This window comes from Uloborus diversus, chromosome 5, assembly GCF_026930045.1.
Source record: "Uloborus diversus isolate 005 chromosome 5, Udiv.v.3.1, whole genome shotgun sequence".
In the NCBI taxonomy this organism is placed as follows: Eukaryota; Metazoa; Arthropoda; class Arachnida; order Araneae; family Uloboridae; genus Uloborus; species Uloborus diversus.
The window spans coordinates 90760897-90780375 of record NC_072735.1 but is presented as its reverse complement, the minus strand read 5'-3'; the positions used below and the strand labels follow the sequence as shown (position 1 = coordinate 90780375).

At 33.5% G+C, this 19479-nt stretch overlaps 1 protein-coding gene across 1 annotated transcript in view; it reads left to right on the top strand.

The window, feature by feature from the left end:
- LOC129222031 (polyadenylate-binding protein 4-like) overlaps nucleotides 1-19479 on the top strand; it is a 35813-nt gene that overhangs the window by 9895 nt on the left and 6439 nt on the right. Inside the window, exons 2-8 of the mRNA XM_054856448.1 lie at nucleotides 918-1111; nucleotides 1719-1837; nucleotides 10642-10801; nucleotides 14719-14793; nucleotides 14921-15154; nucleotides 17645-17851; nucleotides 18314-18467. Coding sequence (XP_054712423.1) covers nucleotides 918-1111; nucleotides 1719-1837; nucleotides 10642-10801; nucleotides 14719-14793; nucleotides 14921-15154; nucleotides 17645-17851; nucleotides 18314-18467 — 1143 coding nt within the window. The remainder of the gene's footprint in view (nucleotides 1-917; nucleotides 1112-1718; nucleotides 1838-10641; nucleotides 10802-14718; nucleotides 14794-14920; nucleotides 15155-17644; nucleotides 17852-18313; nucleotides 18468-19479) is intronic.

Sequence of the window (19479 nt, the reverse complement as noted above, 5' to 3'; positions counted from 1 at the left end):
TATATATATATATATTTCAATTATTAGGATGTCATTCAATTTTTATGTAAAGGTTTTACATTACTATGAGCAGTATATTTATAGTTTGCTGGTCTGATTTTTAAATTTTAGAATAATATTTGATCAATCTATTAGAAAGCCATTTGTCCAAAATGCGGAAATTTGGATAAATATGTGAAGCTTGTTGTTTCTGTATCATATGATCCCATTATGAAACTTGCTGAGATGTGAGAGGATAACACAAAGTAATTTTGTAAATTTTTTCAGAATTTTAAAATTGTTTTTAAGAAATTTAAATTTTAAAATCTGATTAAATTAAATCTTAAAATAAATATTTTTTAATTTTATCAAGTGGCACATCAAATTAAAGCAGAATGAAAGAGCTTTAAAACAAATATCTTTCATAGTTTTTGAGAAAATGAGAATTAATCGTCTCAAAATGTAGCATATTTTAATGAAAATTTGAAAATTAATAACTTTTGAATGAGATGAAAGAAAAAATTTTTCCAGCATTTTCACTCATAACTTGGTTAAATATCTTCATAACAAGTTTCATCCAGATCTGTGACAGTCCGTCCTAAATCGTGTCATAATTCGACACGGAATGACCCATTATAGTCCTGTAACGAACAGCCTGCAGTAGTGTTGCTGTCAGTACAACACTACTGTAGCTGAAGTATAAAGGATCAAGTGTTTGCATGAAACAATCCCATGTAACTTAGTTACTGAGCTTTTTTTTTTTTTTACTGCGATAAAAAATAAGCATGCTTCTGTAAGAAATTGGTTTGATCATATTCTATACTATCCGAATTTTCATTTATCAGTTTTAAACTTTGATCCCAGTTAGTTCGGATGATCAAGGTTCTTCTGTAATTATGTATTGGCTGATGTTAAAACTTGAATCTTTACTCTTGCAGCTGAACGAGCCTTGGATACTATGAATTTTGATACTGTGAAGGGAAGACCCATAAGAATCATGTGGTCCCAGAGAGATCCGTCACTCAGGAAGTCGGGAGTTGGCAATGTCTTCATCAAAAACTTGGATAAGAGCATTGACAACAAGGCTATGTATGACACATTCTCTGCTTTTGGGAACATCCTCTCGTGCAAGGTGAGTGATGATCACGATTAACTGTTATTTTTTCTTGAAAAGAATAGTTGATGCTTGAAGCTTGACTCATTCTTTCAAATACTAATTTTGATTTGAATACTGGTTGTTATTCAGCTTTATTGTTACTAGACTTTAAAACATTCACTTGTTGTATATTTTGAAACATAATACAACACTTATAATTTTCATTGGCTCTATTGATGAGATAACCAAAATTTTAGTTAAAATTTTTTCTGATCTTTTTTAGGTAGTTGTTTTTCAATTTGATTTTTTTTAAAAACTAAGTAACTTATCTGAAGGGATTTTAAGAGCTTCTTTTTTCTACTTTAATATTCTCTTTCGGTATCCAAAGTTATGCATTTGTGGTGCAAAAGTGCATGAAATTATAAACTTATAGTTCTCAGAGTCATATAGCTTCGCAAAGAGAAATTGATGACTACAAAGTTATAATCAAACTTTCCTTCGTCTTAAACTCATTGTTAGTTAAAACTAAGTACTTGATCTAGTTTTGTTTTCACTTTTCAAGTATTAGTGTATGTTTTCTTTGTTTAATATTTGAATATTAATTGATTAATGTTCTATGTTAAAATTATTTTGCAATTTATAGGTAGCGACAGATGAAGAAAGTAGTTCTAAAGGTTATGGTTTTGTACATTTTGAAACTGAAGAAGCTGCAAATAATGCTATTATAAAAGTAAATGGAATGTTGCTCAACGGGCGAAAAGTGTAAGTAGATCCTTATTTATTTTTATTGTTATTATTATTTTTATTAAATTTTTGACTTTGGATTTGATATGTTTGAATCTGAGGAACTTCATTATGATATACATTGTTAGTGACTGGCCTGTGGTTGGAATAAAGCAGTTGATTTTGTTTGATTTATCATATATACTTTAAGGGATATGTGTAAAATTTATACATTAGGGATGGTTTTTATGATTCTCAATACCTGCCAACTCTACTGGTTTTTCCGGGAGATTCCTGGATTTTGATCATTTCTCTTGATTGTATGTATGATGTAAGGAACATTTGGTTGCACAAAGAAGGATCATAAGAAATCCCTTTTCTTCTTTAAATAACAAAGAAAAACCTATCGTAATCATCCACTGGATTTCTTAAACATCTACTGGATTTTTTCCCAGTAGATGTTGGCAAGTATGTTTCTCCATTTTTTGCATGTCAAATTGCGGGGAAAAATCCATGGGACTTTGTCTTTATGCAACCCAAGTCAAAATACTTTTCCTAAGCCAATGTTGAAAAAATAGATCTGTGAATTAAATGCCTAATAGTCAAGCAGTTGTCGACATGAAAAGATTTTCATTTATAAGTCAAAAATTCATACCTACAAACCAAGACTTTTTTATTAATGAGTTACACATTTTTAAAATAGATTTATTCTTTTTATTATTGGCTTAGTTGAGTGTTACCCGACTCTGTCCTATCAAAATAGGGTCCTGTGCAAGGATGCCCATGGGAGGTAGAGGCAAATGGGGGCTCAAGCCCCCCCCCCCTTTTAAATTAAAACTTCCTTGCTTTTAGTACTTTTTTTTTTTGCAAAAATATAAAAACATTTCCTCTCCAGCAATTAATGAATAAGTTATTTGGAATGTCAAATTTTAATAACTCGAATCTGTACTAAAATCTGTTTCTATGGGGAAAATATCCTACTAAATCATAGGGAAAATCTTTGATTTTGGGGTATATTTACTGTAATTTAATCAAATTCCATGAAACAAGAATAAAAATTTGGTAGTTCGCTCAGTGCAAAAAAAAAAAAAAAAAACTACATTAAGAAATTAGTTTAGTTCAATGGAATTCAAATCACCAAAACTATTTTCTTATTTTCTGAAGAAAAGTGAAAAACATTTTTAAAAATAATAATATCCTAATAAGAATACATAAGAAAGCCAACTAAACTATGTTAGTGAATGAATTTAAGCTCTGCCAGAATGCTTTAGATCTACAATTGTTAATAGGTGCAGACTTCCCAACTTTCCGGATTTAGCCCCGTAATGCCGGATTTTTGCCGCGTCTTCCGGGTTACCGGATTTTTGTGATTTTTTCCCGGAAATCCTCTGATTTTTCCGTCGGTAATCAAAACAACGTGTACGGTACGGATTCGAATTTTCTTCCATTGTGGACGGCGACTTTCCTTTACCTACCGCGAGTCTGCAAGCCAACCAAGCCATGTAATAGTTAAGGCCCCTATATATTCAAGCCGACGCATCAGCTTAAGATTAGCCGTTTTGGATCTTAGCGCGTGTTTGAGTGGTTGTCTTTTCTGGTGAGTTATCGCTTTTGGTGATTTTTCACTGTGAGCAATTATTAGCAACACGTGAATTTTCGGCAAATTTGGCGAAATCAAAAACTTTACCGTGGTAACCCTAGCAGTGCAACAATGAAAAATCCGATCCAAAATTTCTAAACTTAGCTGATGCGTCGGCATAGCAGCTCTAAGTTCCCCTTCTAACGATCACTATTCAACATGAGGATCACTATTCAACATGACGTCATAGATCGCTCTGTGGCAGCGCCAAATTCAACGCTGTTCCCCGTTGTTGGCGACCCCAAATCTTTCCACTCAGCAGGATGGTTTGAGATGTTTGGCATCGTGCCAAATAACGTGTTCGCGTGCGCTTGCTACTTTGCTTTGTTTACATTAGCTATTGCTGAGTGCGTAAGCAATGGATGGTAAGAAAGCGACGGAAAAGTTTTGAATTTTGGTGGAACTTGACAATGTCTGGAAGAAAAAATAATTCTATCTTGAAACAAGTCTTACAGTGTTGATCATCCATTCATTATAGAATCAAGAAAAGGTAAACAGTTTGCGTTTTGCTCTTTGTGCTGTTGCGATTTGTCCATAGCCCATAAAGGAAAAGGAGATGTTATTTCTCATATCCACATGAAAAAAACACCTGGACAGTAAACAAAGTGTTGAAAATAATCAAACTTTTGAGTTTTTCCCGACCTAGTAGCTCTTCCAATGCTGGTATCCAAGCTGAGTGTTTGTTCACATCGTCCTTAATTGAACACAACATACAAGGGGTCACTGCTGTGATCAGAAATTTGACTCTGACTTTTTGAGAAGAGTCAAATCATGCACTGACATTAAATAAAAATTAAAGAATTATTTAAATATGTGTATAAAATATTATTCTAGAATAACCATAATTATTAATCAAGATGTTAATAAAATATATATTAAAGTAAGAACAACAATCAATGGAATGTATTCAATCATATTAGGAATGTCTCAATTAATTAACTCCGGTAAATATTACAAAATTTGCTTCCTTAGTATTCAATGCAATTTTGTTGTAATATGTGTTGATCACAATTTTTTAGTACTCGTTGGAATAGTTGCAGGATTTTCTCGTGCAAATTGCAGGATTTTTTATTTTTCAAGGTTGGCAGGTCTGTAGGTGTGTAACATAAATAGTTGCCTCTGTGAAACTGAGCCAACTGATAATAATTTTTATATCGGGCAGTAAGCAGCAGGAACTAGTAGTTTAATATTTTTTTGGGTTTTGGAAGTACTTGTTTATGGAAAGAAGGAAGTACTTGAAAAAAGGGTTTGTCTGATTTTGACCTCTAGAAGAAAAAAGGCAGTTTTTTTTTTTTTTGGTTTAAACCATTTATGTCATTTGGTTTTTGTTTTCAAATATATTAAGGTATTAATCTACAGCAGCAAAAAAATAAACTATGATGTTTAATGAATGCGGAATTTCATTCTGTTTTACTTATATGCATCAAGGTCAAAAAAAAAAGTGTGAAAAGTGACAAATTATTGCATAAAAGTGTTTTAAGGTTATAAGGAAGCTATTTTTTAGTGTCAAAAACATCAGCTTAGGTAGAGGCCATGGGTGCAAGGCCTTCCGTCTCAGGACGGATTTCCGTCTTGGACACATTTTCGAGACGGAGGTCGGGACGGAAAGAAATTCGATGCCTTTCTTTCAGTTTTTACTTAAAAAAGAGAAATTGAGTGTTTGGAAAATATGCTTTAATTACTGGACCGTTCCATAACCATGAATTTACATCGATATTCTCTCGGTTTTCCGCCATGGGCTTGTTTTGTTTGCAACATGCTTTTGGAGGAGCGGCTTTTCGACTCGCGCTGTTTGGCTTTTTTTTAGGTATAGCTCTGTTATTTCCAACTCACTGCATTGCAGACCGATGAGTTACTCGCTATTCTCCCTGTTTTTTCGAAATAATTGGCTCTAATTGAAAATTTAGCCTTTTCTCATGCTATTTTCGATCATTCTTTCGTTTTTTTCATTTGGGGTTTTTTTTGCAAACTTTACACGCATAAATGAAAATTATGTACACTCTTAAAATGTCTTAAAGAGCTGAATCTGAATCATCGATTGAGAGTGATTGCTGACAAGATGAAATGTTTTCGCCACATCAAAGGGCGTCCACATACCAGGTAAAACGGAAACTATCAGGGATTTTGAATATTTCAATGAAAATGGGAATTTTGGAAATAATCGAGAGGAAATCTCAAGCTGGTTGGAAACACCGATGAGCAACCGTTCCTGCATTTTTGACAAAGACTTTAGGAATCACTGAATTCCAATGTCATTGAATCTAACAATCGCTAGAATGTAAATATGGGGGGGGGGGAGAGAAAGAAAAGGAGAAAAATAACGGCAGCACGAATTTGCGAAAAAATGCTGCTCTTGCAAAGAGCCCCACGATACTGAGGTTTTAAAATGTTGATATCTTGGACAATCTAGGGGGGGGGGGGTGTTACTTAAGGGTTACAGTATAAACTATCGAAAAACTGAATTGAAAGCCATTTTTGAAGCTAGGGGTAGTTTGATATTTCTCCTCTGCAAACTCTTAAAACTTATTCGTCTGTCTTTAATAATGTAAAAGGGGGGAGGGGGAGGTTTAAAAAAAAATCAAAAATTTGGAGTCTTAAAAACACTAATTTAGGCAATCTTTGGTGAATTTATGAGAGATGGTTTTGGTGTTTTAACATGAAAATGTTTTGTAGCTGATATTTTAAAAACTATTTGAGGCTATAATTTAATGGACTTGAGTGAAATGGCATTTGGGACCCTCTCCCGAAAAGTGTTTGCAATTGAAGTCTTAAAACTTTTAAGCTGTCTTTGGGAATGTCAAGAAGGAGGGAAGGGGTTCTCTTTAGGCGAAATTCCGACACTGGAGTCTTAAAAGAGCAACTTTAGACTGTCTTGGGGGTTCGGGGTTCCCCTTTCCCAAAAAATATTCAAAGCTGAAGTATTCAGAACTCAGTTTTAGGTAATCTTTAAAAGACTTAAGAAGAGGGAATTCGAAGGCTTTCTCTCAATAAGTTTTAATACTTTCGTTTCTGAAATTTTAATAGCTTTGTTTTGTGCTATCTTTGGATGACTTAAGGGGGAAGGGTGTAGGAAGGTTCTTTCAAAAAGTTTCCAAAATTAAAGTATTAAAACTTTTAGGCTGTCATAAGTCATGTTTATAGGTAAGAGGGGTACTATTCCTACAAAACAATTTAGAAACTGAAGCCTTAAAAATTGAAATTTAGGACGTTTGTGGTGAACTCAGAGGAAGGATTTCGGGAGTTCTCTTCAGAAAATGTTTTGATGCTGAAAATTTAAAGGAATATTGGAAAGGATACCTTGTTTAAAAAATATATCTACTTCACTGAAGCGATTTTTTATTGCTAATTTCAACACATGCTATCTTATAAAAGAATTCTTTTTCAAATGAAGACTGTGTGGGGGAATGGTGCCAATTCATTATCATTAGTCGGCCATACCCTTCCCCCACCTTTCCTTCATTTCTGGTTTGTTGGCGCTACCTTATGTAGGACATTACGATCAGAACTGATTTATGTTGCAAAAGTTAAAACCTTATGTCCTAAGCGATTTTATTGCTGCAATAAAAATGTTTACGATCGGCAAAAACTAATGGTGCAGCGCTGCGAGTGCTTTTACTCCTAACATTATCCAACATCGTCTAAAATTGCATTTTTGGAACTTCAATTTCGAAATATTGCCGGAGGAGGGTTCCTGAACTCCATCCCTTCCATAGTGCATTCAAAAAGCTTATAAACGTTATGAAAGATGGAGTCATGGGTGCAAGACCTTCCGTCTCGGACGGATTTCCGTCTTGGACAAATTTTCGGGACGGAAAGAAATTCGATGCCTTTCTTTCAGTTTTTACTTAAAAAAGAGAAATTGAGTGTTTGGAAAATATGCTTTAATTACTGGACCATTCCATAACCACGAATTTACATCGATATTCTCTCGGTTTTCTGCCATGGGCTTGTTTTGTTTGCAACGTGCTTGTGGAGGAGCGGCTTTTCGACTCGCGCCGTTGACTTTTTTTAGGTATCGCTCTGTTATTTCCAACTCACTGCATTGTAGACCGATGAGTTACTCGCTATTCTCCCTGTTTTTTCGAAATAATTGGCTCTAATTGAAAATTTAGCCTTTTCTCATGCTATTTTCGATCATTTTTTCGTTTTTTTCATTTGGGTTTTTTTTTTGCAAACTTTACACGCATAGATGAAAATTATGTACACTCTTAAAATGTCTTAAAGAGCTGAATCTGAATCACCGATTGTGAGTGATTGCTGACAAGATGAAATGTTTTCGCCACATCAAAGGGCGTCCACATACCAGGTAAAACGGAAACTATCAGGGATTTTGAATATTTCAATGAAAATGGGAATTTTGGAAATAATCGAGAGGAAATCTCAAGCTGGTTGGAAACACCGATGAGCAACCGTTCCTGCATTTTTGGCAAAGACTTTAGGAATCACTAAATTCCAATGTCATTGAATCTAACAATCGCTAGAATGTAAATATGGGAGGGGGGGAGAGAAAGAAAAGGAGAAAAATAACGGCAGCACGAATTTGCGAAAAAATGCTGCTCTTGCAAAGAGCCCCACGATACTGAGGTTTTAAAATGTTGATATCTTGGACAATCTAAGGGGGTTGTCTTGGTTACTTAAGGGTTACAGTATAAACTATCGAAAAACTGAATTGAAAGCCATTTTTGAAGCTAGGAGTAGTTTGATATTTCTCCTCTGCAAACTCTTAAAACTTATTAGTCTGTCTTTAATGATGTAAAGGGGGGGGGGGGAGGGGGAGGTTTAAAAAAAAATCAAAAATTTGGAGTCTTAAAAACACTAGTTTAGGCAATCTTTGGTGAATTTATGAGAGATGGTTTTGGTGTTTTAACATGAAAATGTTTTGTAGCTGATATTTTAAAAACTATTTGAGGCTATAATTAAATGGACTTGAGTGAAATGGCATTTGGGACCCTCTCCCGAAAAGTGTTTGCAATCGAAGTCTTAAAACTTTTAAGCTGTCTTTGGGAATGTCAAGAAGGAGGGAAGGGGCTTTCTTTAGGCGAAATTCCGACACTGGAGTCTTAAAAGAGCAACTTTAGACTGTCTTGGGGGTTCGGGGTTCCCCTTTCCCAAAAAATATTCAAAGCTGAAGTATTCAGAACTCAGTTTTAGGTAATCTTTAAAAGACTTAAGAAGAGGGAATTCGAAGGCTTTCTCTCAATAAGTTTTAATACTTTCGTTTCTGAAATTTTAATAGCTTTGTTTTGTGCTATCTTTGGATGACTTAAGGGGGAAGGGTGTAGGAAGGTTCTTTCAAAAAGTTTCCAAAATTAAAGTATTAAAACTTTTAGGCTGTCATAAGTCATGTTTATAGGTAAGAGGGGTACTATTCCTACAAAACAATTTAGAAACTGAAGCCTTAAAAATTGAAATTTAGGACGTTTGTGGTGAACTCAGAGGAAGGATTTCGGGAGTTCTCTTCAGAAAATGTTTTGATGCTGAAAATTTAAAGGAATATTGGAAAGGATACCTTGTTAAAAAAATATATCTACTTCACTGAAGCGATTTTTTATTGCTAATTTCAACACATGCTATCTTATAAAAGAATTCTTTTTCAAATGAAGACTGTGTGGGGGAATGGTGCCAATTCATTATCATTAGTCGGCCATACCCTTCCCCCACCTTTCCTTCATTTCTGGTTTGTTGGCGCTACCTTATGTAGGACATTCCGATCAGAACTGATTAATGTTGCAAAAGTTAAAACCTTATGTCCTAAGTGATAAAAATGTTTACGATCGGCAAAAACTAATGGTGCGGCGCTGCGAACGCTTTTACCCCTAACATTATCCAACATCGTCTAAAATTGCATTTTTGGAACTTCAATTTCGAAATATTGCCGAAGGAGGGTTCCTGAACTCCATCCCTTCCATAGTGCATTCAAAAAGCTTATAAACGTTATGAAAGATGGAGTACAATTTCATTTTTAAAACATTGATTTCTGGGAGAGCCCAGAGCACCCCCCCCCCCCCCCTCCCTTTCTCTAATATTTTTGAAAGCTGCCCAATATTGTTATTTTGGGACTATCAGTTTGAAATAATTGATGTAAGAGTTCCTGAACCCCGCCTTTCCCAAAACTTTACCAAAATGGCCTACCATAGCGTTTTTTTGGACTTCAATTTGAAAACTTTCTGGGGAGAGTCCCCCAGACCCCCCCCCCCCCCCCCTCCACTTATTGCTGGATTTTAGATTTTTTTCTAATTATGATGTCAAAACGCTTAAATATTACAATTTAAAGGCTTAAAATTTAAATCGAAAAAACAGATTCCAAACCTGGCATTGTAAAATCTACAACATTAATACAAATAAATTTTCCCTTAAGCCTGCATGCGGGCAGGGGGGGGGGGGGGAGCTGAAAATATTTTCCGTCTTGAACACATCACCAAACTTGCACCCATGGATGGAGTACAATTTCATTTTTAAAACATTGATTTCTGGGAGAGCCCAGAGCACCCCCCCCCCCCCTCCCTTTCTCTAATATTTTTGAAAGCTGTCCAATATTGTTATTTTGGGACTATCAGTTTGAAATAATTGATGTAAGAGTTCCTGAACCCCTCCTTTCCCAAAACTTTACCAAAATGGCCTACCATAGCGTTTTTTTTGGACTTCAATTTGAAAAATTTCTGGGGAGAGTCCCCCTGACCCCCCCCCCCTCCACTTATTGCTGGATTTTAGATTTTTTTCTAATTATGATGTCAAAACGCTTAAATATTACAATTTAAAGGCTTAAAATTTAAATCGAAAAAACAGATTCCAAACCTGGCATTGTAAAATCTACAACATTAATACACATAAATTTTCCCTTAAGCCTGCATGCGGGCAGGGGGGGGGGGGAGCTGAAAATATTTTCCGTCTTGAACACATCACCAAACTTGCACCCATGGTAGAGGCTCATCCAACAAAAGTATAAGGGTTTTGTCCAAAATGTTTTGCAGTTTTTGTGCATAAATTTCTTTTATTAGTGTACAGAGATGATCATTATTATGAAGAATATAGTATATGATTTATAAAAACCACCTTTTTAAATAAAAGCCGGCCGGCCTGGCCTTTTTTTTTAGAAAAGGCCGGCTTCTTGCAGCCCTGCCCTTAGGTCATAAGAAAACTCTTCACTGCCAGAATATGAATGAAAGATGTGTTTAAATAAAAGTAAATTTTTTCTCCCTCTTAGATTTGTTGGAAAATTCATTCCTCGTAAGGAAAGGGAAAAGTTGTTGGGAGAAAAGGCTCGCAGATTTATGAATGTGTACATCAAAAATTTCGGAGATGACCTTGATGACGAAAAACTTGGAGAATTATTCACCAAGTATGGCAAGATAACAAGTGCTAAGGTACTTTGTTTTTGTGGTGAAGTAATGCTTAATTCATGTGTTGAGACTTTAAATATCTTTATTATTTTAATTTTATTTATTAGTTTATATTTTATTCTTTTTTTGGTGTGTACAGTAGGATTCTGTATTTATAAACCTTATATTTTCCTAATAGGAGTGCATAAAACTTACTTAGGACAATTTAAATAGGTGTTTAACATAGGTAGAACCCCCTAGACATGAAACGTAGCCACCATAACATTTGCATTACTTAAAAAATGGCACTCATTATGAGATGTTAGACGTGATAGGTATCACCCTGTTAATTATTGGGAAATAAACTACATACACACATGCAGTTCGTACACACTGCTATTAATCTATGAAAATAGTTCAACTTGTTCCATGATGAATTAATTGCCAGTTAGTGACCGTATGTGCCCCCGTTCATCCTCTACATTTATCCTCATTTAAGGTATCACGTATACAACTTTAAAATCTAGTACATTGTTGAACACCATTTACAATTACAGATGTAATAATACAGAGATTTATATTTTTCAGTTAGTGTGTAACGATTAAAATGAGATAGCGATTCTCAACTCTTTCTTCGACGATTTTATACCTCCACTCCCTCAACTAGTACAACTATAGCCCTCAGAAGAGCTTACCTTACTTAAAAGACATACTTTGTTATTTTTATGTAGGAAACAGTTTACACGAACGCATAAAAATGCTTATTACTATATTTGTAAAAAAAAAACAGTAAAAGCCTCGAAAAGGGACAACTGTACTTTTATTTCGTTGTTCAAGGAAGTGACAAGAAAGCTAACAGGTTTTTAACAAAGTCTCATCAGGAAAATAAAAGTTTTGGTACATAATGTAGTTAAGTACATTATGTATAGTGAATTCTATATTATGACCTTCAAGAGACCACAAATTTTGTCCTTTGTATTGTATTTATAAATGCTCCTTTAGCTTGTTCTCTGTAAAATCCTGCCAATGTTACCTGCATTTTAAATTTGTTTGTAGAAAATTTTACTACATTGCATTCAGAGAAGTGATTTGAAAGTCAACCAAGTATGGCACATGCTGATAATACCTGTCTGCTTGGTGCTGGAATAGTGATGTGGATCAGGTAAATACCCAGTGGGTAGGTAAATATTTTTTGGGTATTTACCCAAGGTCTGGGTAAACACCGAAAAACTGGGTATTTTAGAAAAAAATGCAGAAAGTGAATGAGAAATTTTTTTAAAAAATCTAAATATGAAATAATTGGTAAAACTGATACTTACATATGTATTACACAGTTTATAATATTTTTTATTGAAATACTTTATGAAATTATGAAAGAAACATATCGTGAACCAAAGAATCTTTCTTTTCAATGCCATAATTGGAGAAGATGTTTGCTTTTTTTTTTTTTTTGTAACCAGTTAAGCTTTTTACTTTTTGCAGAATAGCTTTTTATATGTGAAATTTGGCTATCAACATTGATTAGCATATCCAGCACATTTAATGTGAATATCATATTAGCTTCCTGAGTTGTTTCACACAATAATTCTTTACATATGTGATCAAAATACAAATTTTAGGGGAAAATTTATTGTTTTGTATATGGTTGTTTATACAGGGTGTTCTGTTTTAACCTGCAAGACCTTTATTTTTGCAACCGTTAGTCTTAGATGCATACTTCCAATTGCAAAAATATTTCAAACCAGATGCAGAATAAAGATTTTGAAAGTTTGAAGCAAAAATAAAAATGAGTCAAAAACTACAAAATTTAACTTTTTATACGACCCTAGGTCCCCTAACTTATATTTAGAGAAATGATCTGCATTTAAAACTTACCGACACAAAAAAACTTGACATTTGTGCAATCAAAACTCAAGGAGATACTACATTTGAAAGTTTTAAGGGACCATGCAGAAGATGAGATTGGAACTTATTACCCTTTCAGAAGAATGATAGGTTGGCTAAATAAAAAACACAAGGTATTTACATTTTTTTATTTCTATTCAAAAATTCATGCAAATGTTATGCTGTGATATGCAAAACACGCTGCAAAACCTCGAACAATTTGAAAAACCACTCTGCACACATATAATTTTATATAAACACTCATTAACTGCTATATTTCCCCCCAAAAGATGTTACTGACGGCGAGTATAAAGTGGTGTAGGTCACAAAACGCTGCTAAACACAAACCGCTCACAAATGGTCATTCTAATGTCAAACTTTTTTTGTTGGAATTGTTTTTCAATGGAGATTATTTCCCTAAATATAAGTCAGAGGACCTGGCGCCCGTGTATAAAGTTAAAATTTGTATTTTTTTACTCATTTTTATTTTTACTTTAAATTTTCAACATCTTAAGTCTGCATCTGATTTTGAATATTTTTGCAATTGGAAGGGTAAATCTAGGACTAACGGTTGCAAAAATAGAGGTCTTGAAGGTTAAAACAAAACACCCTGTATATATACATAGTGGAATACATGCAGAAAAGTATTTTAGTTGAATATAAATTTTTGAAATAAATACCCGGGTATATACCCTGGGTATTTACCCCTAAAAATAAATACCCAGGTATTTTACATCACTATGCTGGAATGATTAAAAACATTGCCAATCAGATGATCAGAGTGGCAAATCCAATGATTAACTCATGAAAGTGGCAAATGTTGTGTCAAACAGCAATTCTTTTTGTTTGCCCCTATCACTTCTCCCTGAATGTACTTTTGTCTTTGCTTGTGGGAAATCTAAAAGACAAAGTGAGTGTTGTTGAAATGATCAACTCTTGCTCTGTAGCAAGTACAGAAATGCCAACTTTTCTGCTTTAGGCAGGAATCTCCTACTTTTGTGTTCAATCTGTAGCCTCTTGCTGCCGGAAATATTTCTAATTTTTAAAGAATCAAAATGTTGCCCAAACTGTCAGTTCTGTCCTGAGTGTTTGTTGTTTTGCCTTCTTCTTATTCATGAAAATTTAGTTAATTTAATGGCTTAATTTGGCTTTTGAATGTCTATCCACTAGCTGTGCTATTTCTGTATAGTGAATTGTTGATGTCAAAACAGTGTTTTTCCCTAATCAGTTATTGCAGACTCAGATAATATAGACAAACACACACACACACAGAATTTTCAAAATTTGCAGGCAGTTTTAAAAAATTTTCACAACTTTCTTTATTTACTCATTTTTTTTTGTAATATGTCTTGATTTTGTTGATTGTATGGTAATAACTTCTGTTGTGCAAAGCTAGCACATTAATTAATCATGATATTTAAGTCATAGTGAAAGTCTACTCACATATATAGCTATACTTTTTGCTGTTAGTGAAGCAGGGTTCAAGTAGTGCACTGCATTTTTTTTTCAAAGGAAATTTTAAAAACCTTATTCGAGTTCGCAAACAAAGGAACATTTTATTAAGGTCTGCAGTATTGCTCATGGAAGGGTAATCTGCTACCTCCAACTGTTTAAAATGTTAAGCCTGCTGTTTCATTTTTCAGGATTTTTTTTAAAAACTAAATATAAGAGTTTGGGTTCATTTTAATTCCTTGTAATAGTATAATCTACCAGTGTTCACTCTCAGCTATACATAATCTGGGTTCCATAGACATATCAATAAAAAAAATGGGTTTTTTGAATAAAAATAAGTCTTTCAAAATTTAAACTGAAAATGTAATTTGAATGAATAGTGCATCCCGAAATTTTGCAGACAGATTATAAAGCAGATAGCTAAAAAACTTTCTGCCACTGGGATGCAAAATAGGCAAGATTTTACTCTACAGTCTCCTTACTAACCCTGGATGTTTTAAACTACATAACTCTTTGATTTAAGCATTGAAACCTTTTAATGCCCTTGATTTCTTCATATATTTTACAATTAAATGTAAGGATTCTTGGTCTTATTTTTGAAATTTTTCCTGTTTATTCTTGTATAGGTCATGTCTGATGATATGGGAAAATCAAAAGGATTTGGATTTGTTAGTTTTGAAGAGCCAGAAAATGCAGAAAAGGTAACTTGTTTAGCCAAATATATATATATATATATATATATATATATATATATATATATATATATATATATATATATATATATATATATATATATATTTTTTTTAATTTCTGTGAATTTTCCCCCAGGCTGTCGAAGATCTCAATGGGAAAGAATTAAATGGAAAGATACTGTATGTCGGACGGGCACAAAAGAAGTCTGAGCGAGCTGCGGAGCTCAAGAGGAGATTTGAAGCACTCAAGATGGAGAGAATAAATAGATACCAAGGAGTGAACTTGTATGTCAAGAACTTGGATGACGCTATTGATGATGAGAAGCTACGGAAAGAATTTTCTCCTTTTGGAACTATCACAAGTGCTAAGGTATGAGTTGCAGCTTTGCTGCCTACTATTTCTCTCTCTTGAGGGATCTTCAAACAAAGTAAAATTAAGTTCATTGAAGTTTTGAGTGGCTATGCCAGACTCAAAACTTAGCTTTCTCAACAATCTTTCAAAAGTTTCAAAATTTCTAGTCCTGACTAAATGCAAATTTAAAATTAAAAAGTTTCTCAAATTAGTGCATTAAGTTGCACTAAGCATGAGACGTTCAAGAATTTTTGAATTTTATGAATACGTTTCAAAAAAGGAATAAATGAATGCTCAAGAATAAATGTTTTTTGCACAAAATGTAACTAGAAAGTGCTCGGAAATATGTTGAATCCTTACACAAGAATTTACAAGATGACTATTCTGTTATAATAATACATTTCTTAATAGTCATGTATATGTTTTTTAGGTTAGTTTTTCTAACATTTCACTTTCATTTGCTATTTTTAATATCCTCCTATTTTTGGCAACTGGTTGCAGGATATAATTTCTCAGTTTAAATTTAAAGATTGTTAAATGATATTAAATGCTTTGTACAGTGCGAACATTTTATGATACAGTAGCCTCTCGAAAATCCGAGGCGTTTAATTCAAGAGGATTTATTTATACTTCTATTTGGATATTTAGTGCATAACAAATGTTTTACATTAAAACCTGGAAATCGAATTCTTTTGCACATATAAGTTTCTTTAACCAAATTTATTAAAGTAATAAAAATGGTCTTGAGAGGTTGGCATCAACAACACTTGCTTTATGGCATGAAATATTCGTAAACTACAAGTTTGGATCATACATTAAAGACCAGCTTAGTGCATTAAATAAATTGAAATTAGAATGGATTTTCCAGAATACAGACTGTGTAACACTCTTGGAATATCAGAGGGCAATTTTTTAACAGACTTCAAAAAGGAGGCGGCTATCAGTTCATACCGTTTTTTTTTTTTTTTTTTTTTTTTTGTCCACTCACAGAACCGATTTTGATGATTCTTTTTTTAATGGATAGGGGATGGCTCAACTTAGGTCCCATTACTTTGTTTGACCATATTTGTTCTTTAGAAAAAAAGTTACGGTCAAAAAACAGTAAATTTCATGAAATTTCCCTATAAAATGATTAAATATAAAACCCATTGTTACAAAAGTTTGGTGCCATACAACAGTTATTTTAATAGAAATTGTACTGATAATTTTGAATAGAGGCTTCTCTGAAGCAAGCATTAAGTTTCTTCATTGTCACTGTCCTATAGTGGGAATAAATTTACCTGGAAGCGAGGTAATGCAGTGATTAGGATCTGCTCAGCCTTCACAGTGCTACAAGGTTAGGTTTGCCTCACCGATATATATATATAGATATACATAGTAGTATTTTTATCGTTATCATCTATGCCAGTAACAGATGATCGTGGCCAAGTAAGGAGATACAGGATTGCATCACAAGCAACTTGTATGCTGTGAAATGTAAATTAGTAAGAGACAACGTAATATTTAAATATTTATAATTAAATTAACACACAAATGAATTCCAGAGATTAACAAAGATAAATTTTTAGTGTCAATCGCTTAAAGTTTAAAGCGTGTTCATAGTTCTTTTTTAGTTTGGAATATTTTTATGAAAAAAATAAGGTGAAGTTTCGTGATAGTAACTTCTTACTATTTCTGAAATACATATACACTAAGAAGAATGAAATAAAAAAATTTTGGAAAAAAAATAGAACCGACTTCAAAATTGCTCTAAAAAGTGAAAAATAATTTCATTCTTTAAACACCAGCGATAATACTTTTAAACATAATTTTTGAAGTTGGCGCAAAAGCGAGCCATATAACTCAACTATAATTTAACCGGACTCTGTTTCTTCACGACCACATACATTATGCATTGATTACAGCATATTTGAGTAACTATATAAATGCTTCGTTCGTAACTTTGGATGATTTTCTGAAAAAAATATGAACAAAGCATGGTTACACTGGATTGCGCCAACTTCAAAAAGTATTATCGCTGGTGTTTAAAGAATGAAATTATTTTTAACTTTTTAGAGCAATTTTGAAGTCTGTTCTATTTTTTTTTTCCAAAATTTTTTTTTTGAAAAAGGAAATGTACAACTTGGTGCCGTGCGCACATAAGAAGATACAGACATCAGTACAAAACTTGCCGAAATGGATTCAGGGAGTTTGAAAATGCATTTTTGGTTGTCTAAAAATTTACACATAAATACTTAGTCATCGTGAAAAAAAGGTCGAAATTCATTTAAGAATAATCAAAATTTAAATTCATGTTGAAATAAAAGTGATAAATTTTTCGTCTTTCTTTTTTAAATAAGAAAGAAAAGATACACATAGCTATGTTTTACAAATAGTGTAAAATTTTAATCGTGAATTATTACAGTATTTTTTTGGATAATCCGAGTTTATTACCTTGGATTTTGGAGACTCTTCTGTAATTCATTCTAGGTCAGCTACATCATTTATTTGGTATGTATCTTTTTCCAGGTCATGACTGATGGAAACGGCCGCTCCAGAGGATTTGGCTTTGTCTGTTTCAGCTCACCAGAAGAAGCCACCAAAGCAGTGACCGAGATGAACGGACGAATAGTCGCTTCCAAACCGTTGTACGTTGCCTTGGCTCAGCGCAAAGAAGAACGTAAGGCGCATTTGGCTTCTCAGTACATGCAACGCATGGCTGGCATGAGAATGCAGGTAAGTCTTGTATTTGTTTGTTTGCTTGTTGCATTTTTCTTTAAAAGTGAAGTTGCTGGAACTGATCTTAAACTTCTGATCTTAAGTTTTCCATTTTACAATTAAATTGTCTCCCTATTTTTCTAAAAGGTGTTTTCTTATGTATTTTCAATAGAACGGATTGGCGATTAATCAGGAAAAGGAGGGGAAAGCTGATTGCTTATTAGCCCTTGAAATTAAAAAAAAAATACAACCACGCATTCTAGGAGCAAGTTTTGCTCCTAGAATGTCTCCTTGTCCTGTTAAATTCTTAGAATTTAATGTCTGTCTCCAAGACTCTTGGAAAACTGGCAGTTTTGGGATTGTTTAACCCTTCTGGAAAGTTTGCTTTTTTTTTTGTGCTTAAGTTAACCAATTTTTTTTGCTTTTCGTGTTATTGCTTACTTGGATATAATGCGCTACTTAAAATTAATGTCTTTCCAGCTTGGTCAAATGTTCAATCCTGGTAGTGCTGGCTATTTTGTCCCCACTATGCCTCAAGCCCAGAGAAGTTATTTCCCACAAATGGCGCAGATGAGAGCTACTCCAAGATGGCCAACTCAGCCTCAAATAAGACCTGGTGCACAACCAGCAGCAGGTAAGACCTTGGTTCTTCAATCAATTAAACTTCTGTTAAATTTAGGGAAAAGATGTAAAGTAAATTATTGTAAAAGAAAATTCATCTGTTTTGCAAGCACTTAAAGCTGTTTCTTCTACATGTATGCTAAGATTCTTATGTGTGTAAAACTTTAGTGGTTAAAAAAAAATTGCTACACATTAAAAAACAATTACAGTCAAGCCTCCATATCAAAATTTCCTATATATCGAAATCCCAGCTAATTTTCATGTCCATTAGATATAAAAATTCTTTCTATATATTGAAAAAATATCTGTATATCAATATTTTTTTCCAAGACATTCGTTGATTTTTTTTTTTCACTTTAGCCTGTTTGTCTCATGAAAAATGAAGATTAGGGGAGAAAAGTATGTTTCGTAAAGGTTGCTAAAAAACTCATAAGAGATCTGGGGTTGAGGGGTGTGTTGATAGGTCGTTGTTCCATTCTGGAGTTCTTAAATTCTTTAAAGGTAATTTCAAATCTTAGTTGCAGCCAGTAATACAGTGAAATGAGTTTCAAGTTATCCCTTTTGTCTGATTATCATTCCACTTTTTAGCTTCGGTGAAAATCATTCAAGTTAAGTAAATTGATTTTTTACTTATCTCTCGATTACAATGTCAAAACGAAAAACCCCTAATATTACGGATCAAGTTGAATTGCCGAAGAATGAAGATGTATGAAGGCGCAAAAAGCATCGTTTCTGGTAAATTTAGTATTTCCTCAAGCAGAGTGCTTGTTGTCGTGAGAAATCGGAAAGCCGTAATAAAAGTACTGAAACTTATAGAAAACTTTCTCTCAAAAACATGAAACAACATTACAGTTGGTTTTTAGAAACAATGCAGTGCTCCAGTAAATGTTTCACACATTAAATTTTTTAAGTATTAACTTTTTTTTAATCCAATGCTCGTATAAAATAGAAATCGGTTTCATACACAAAAATAAGCTTTAGTTTTAATGTTTTAGGAGATAAACTAAGATTGCTTCTATATATCA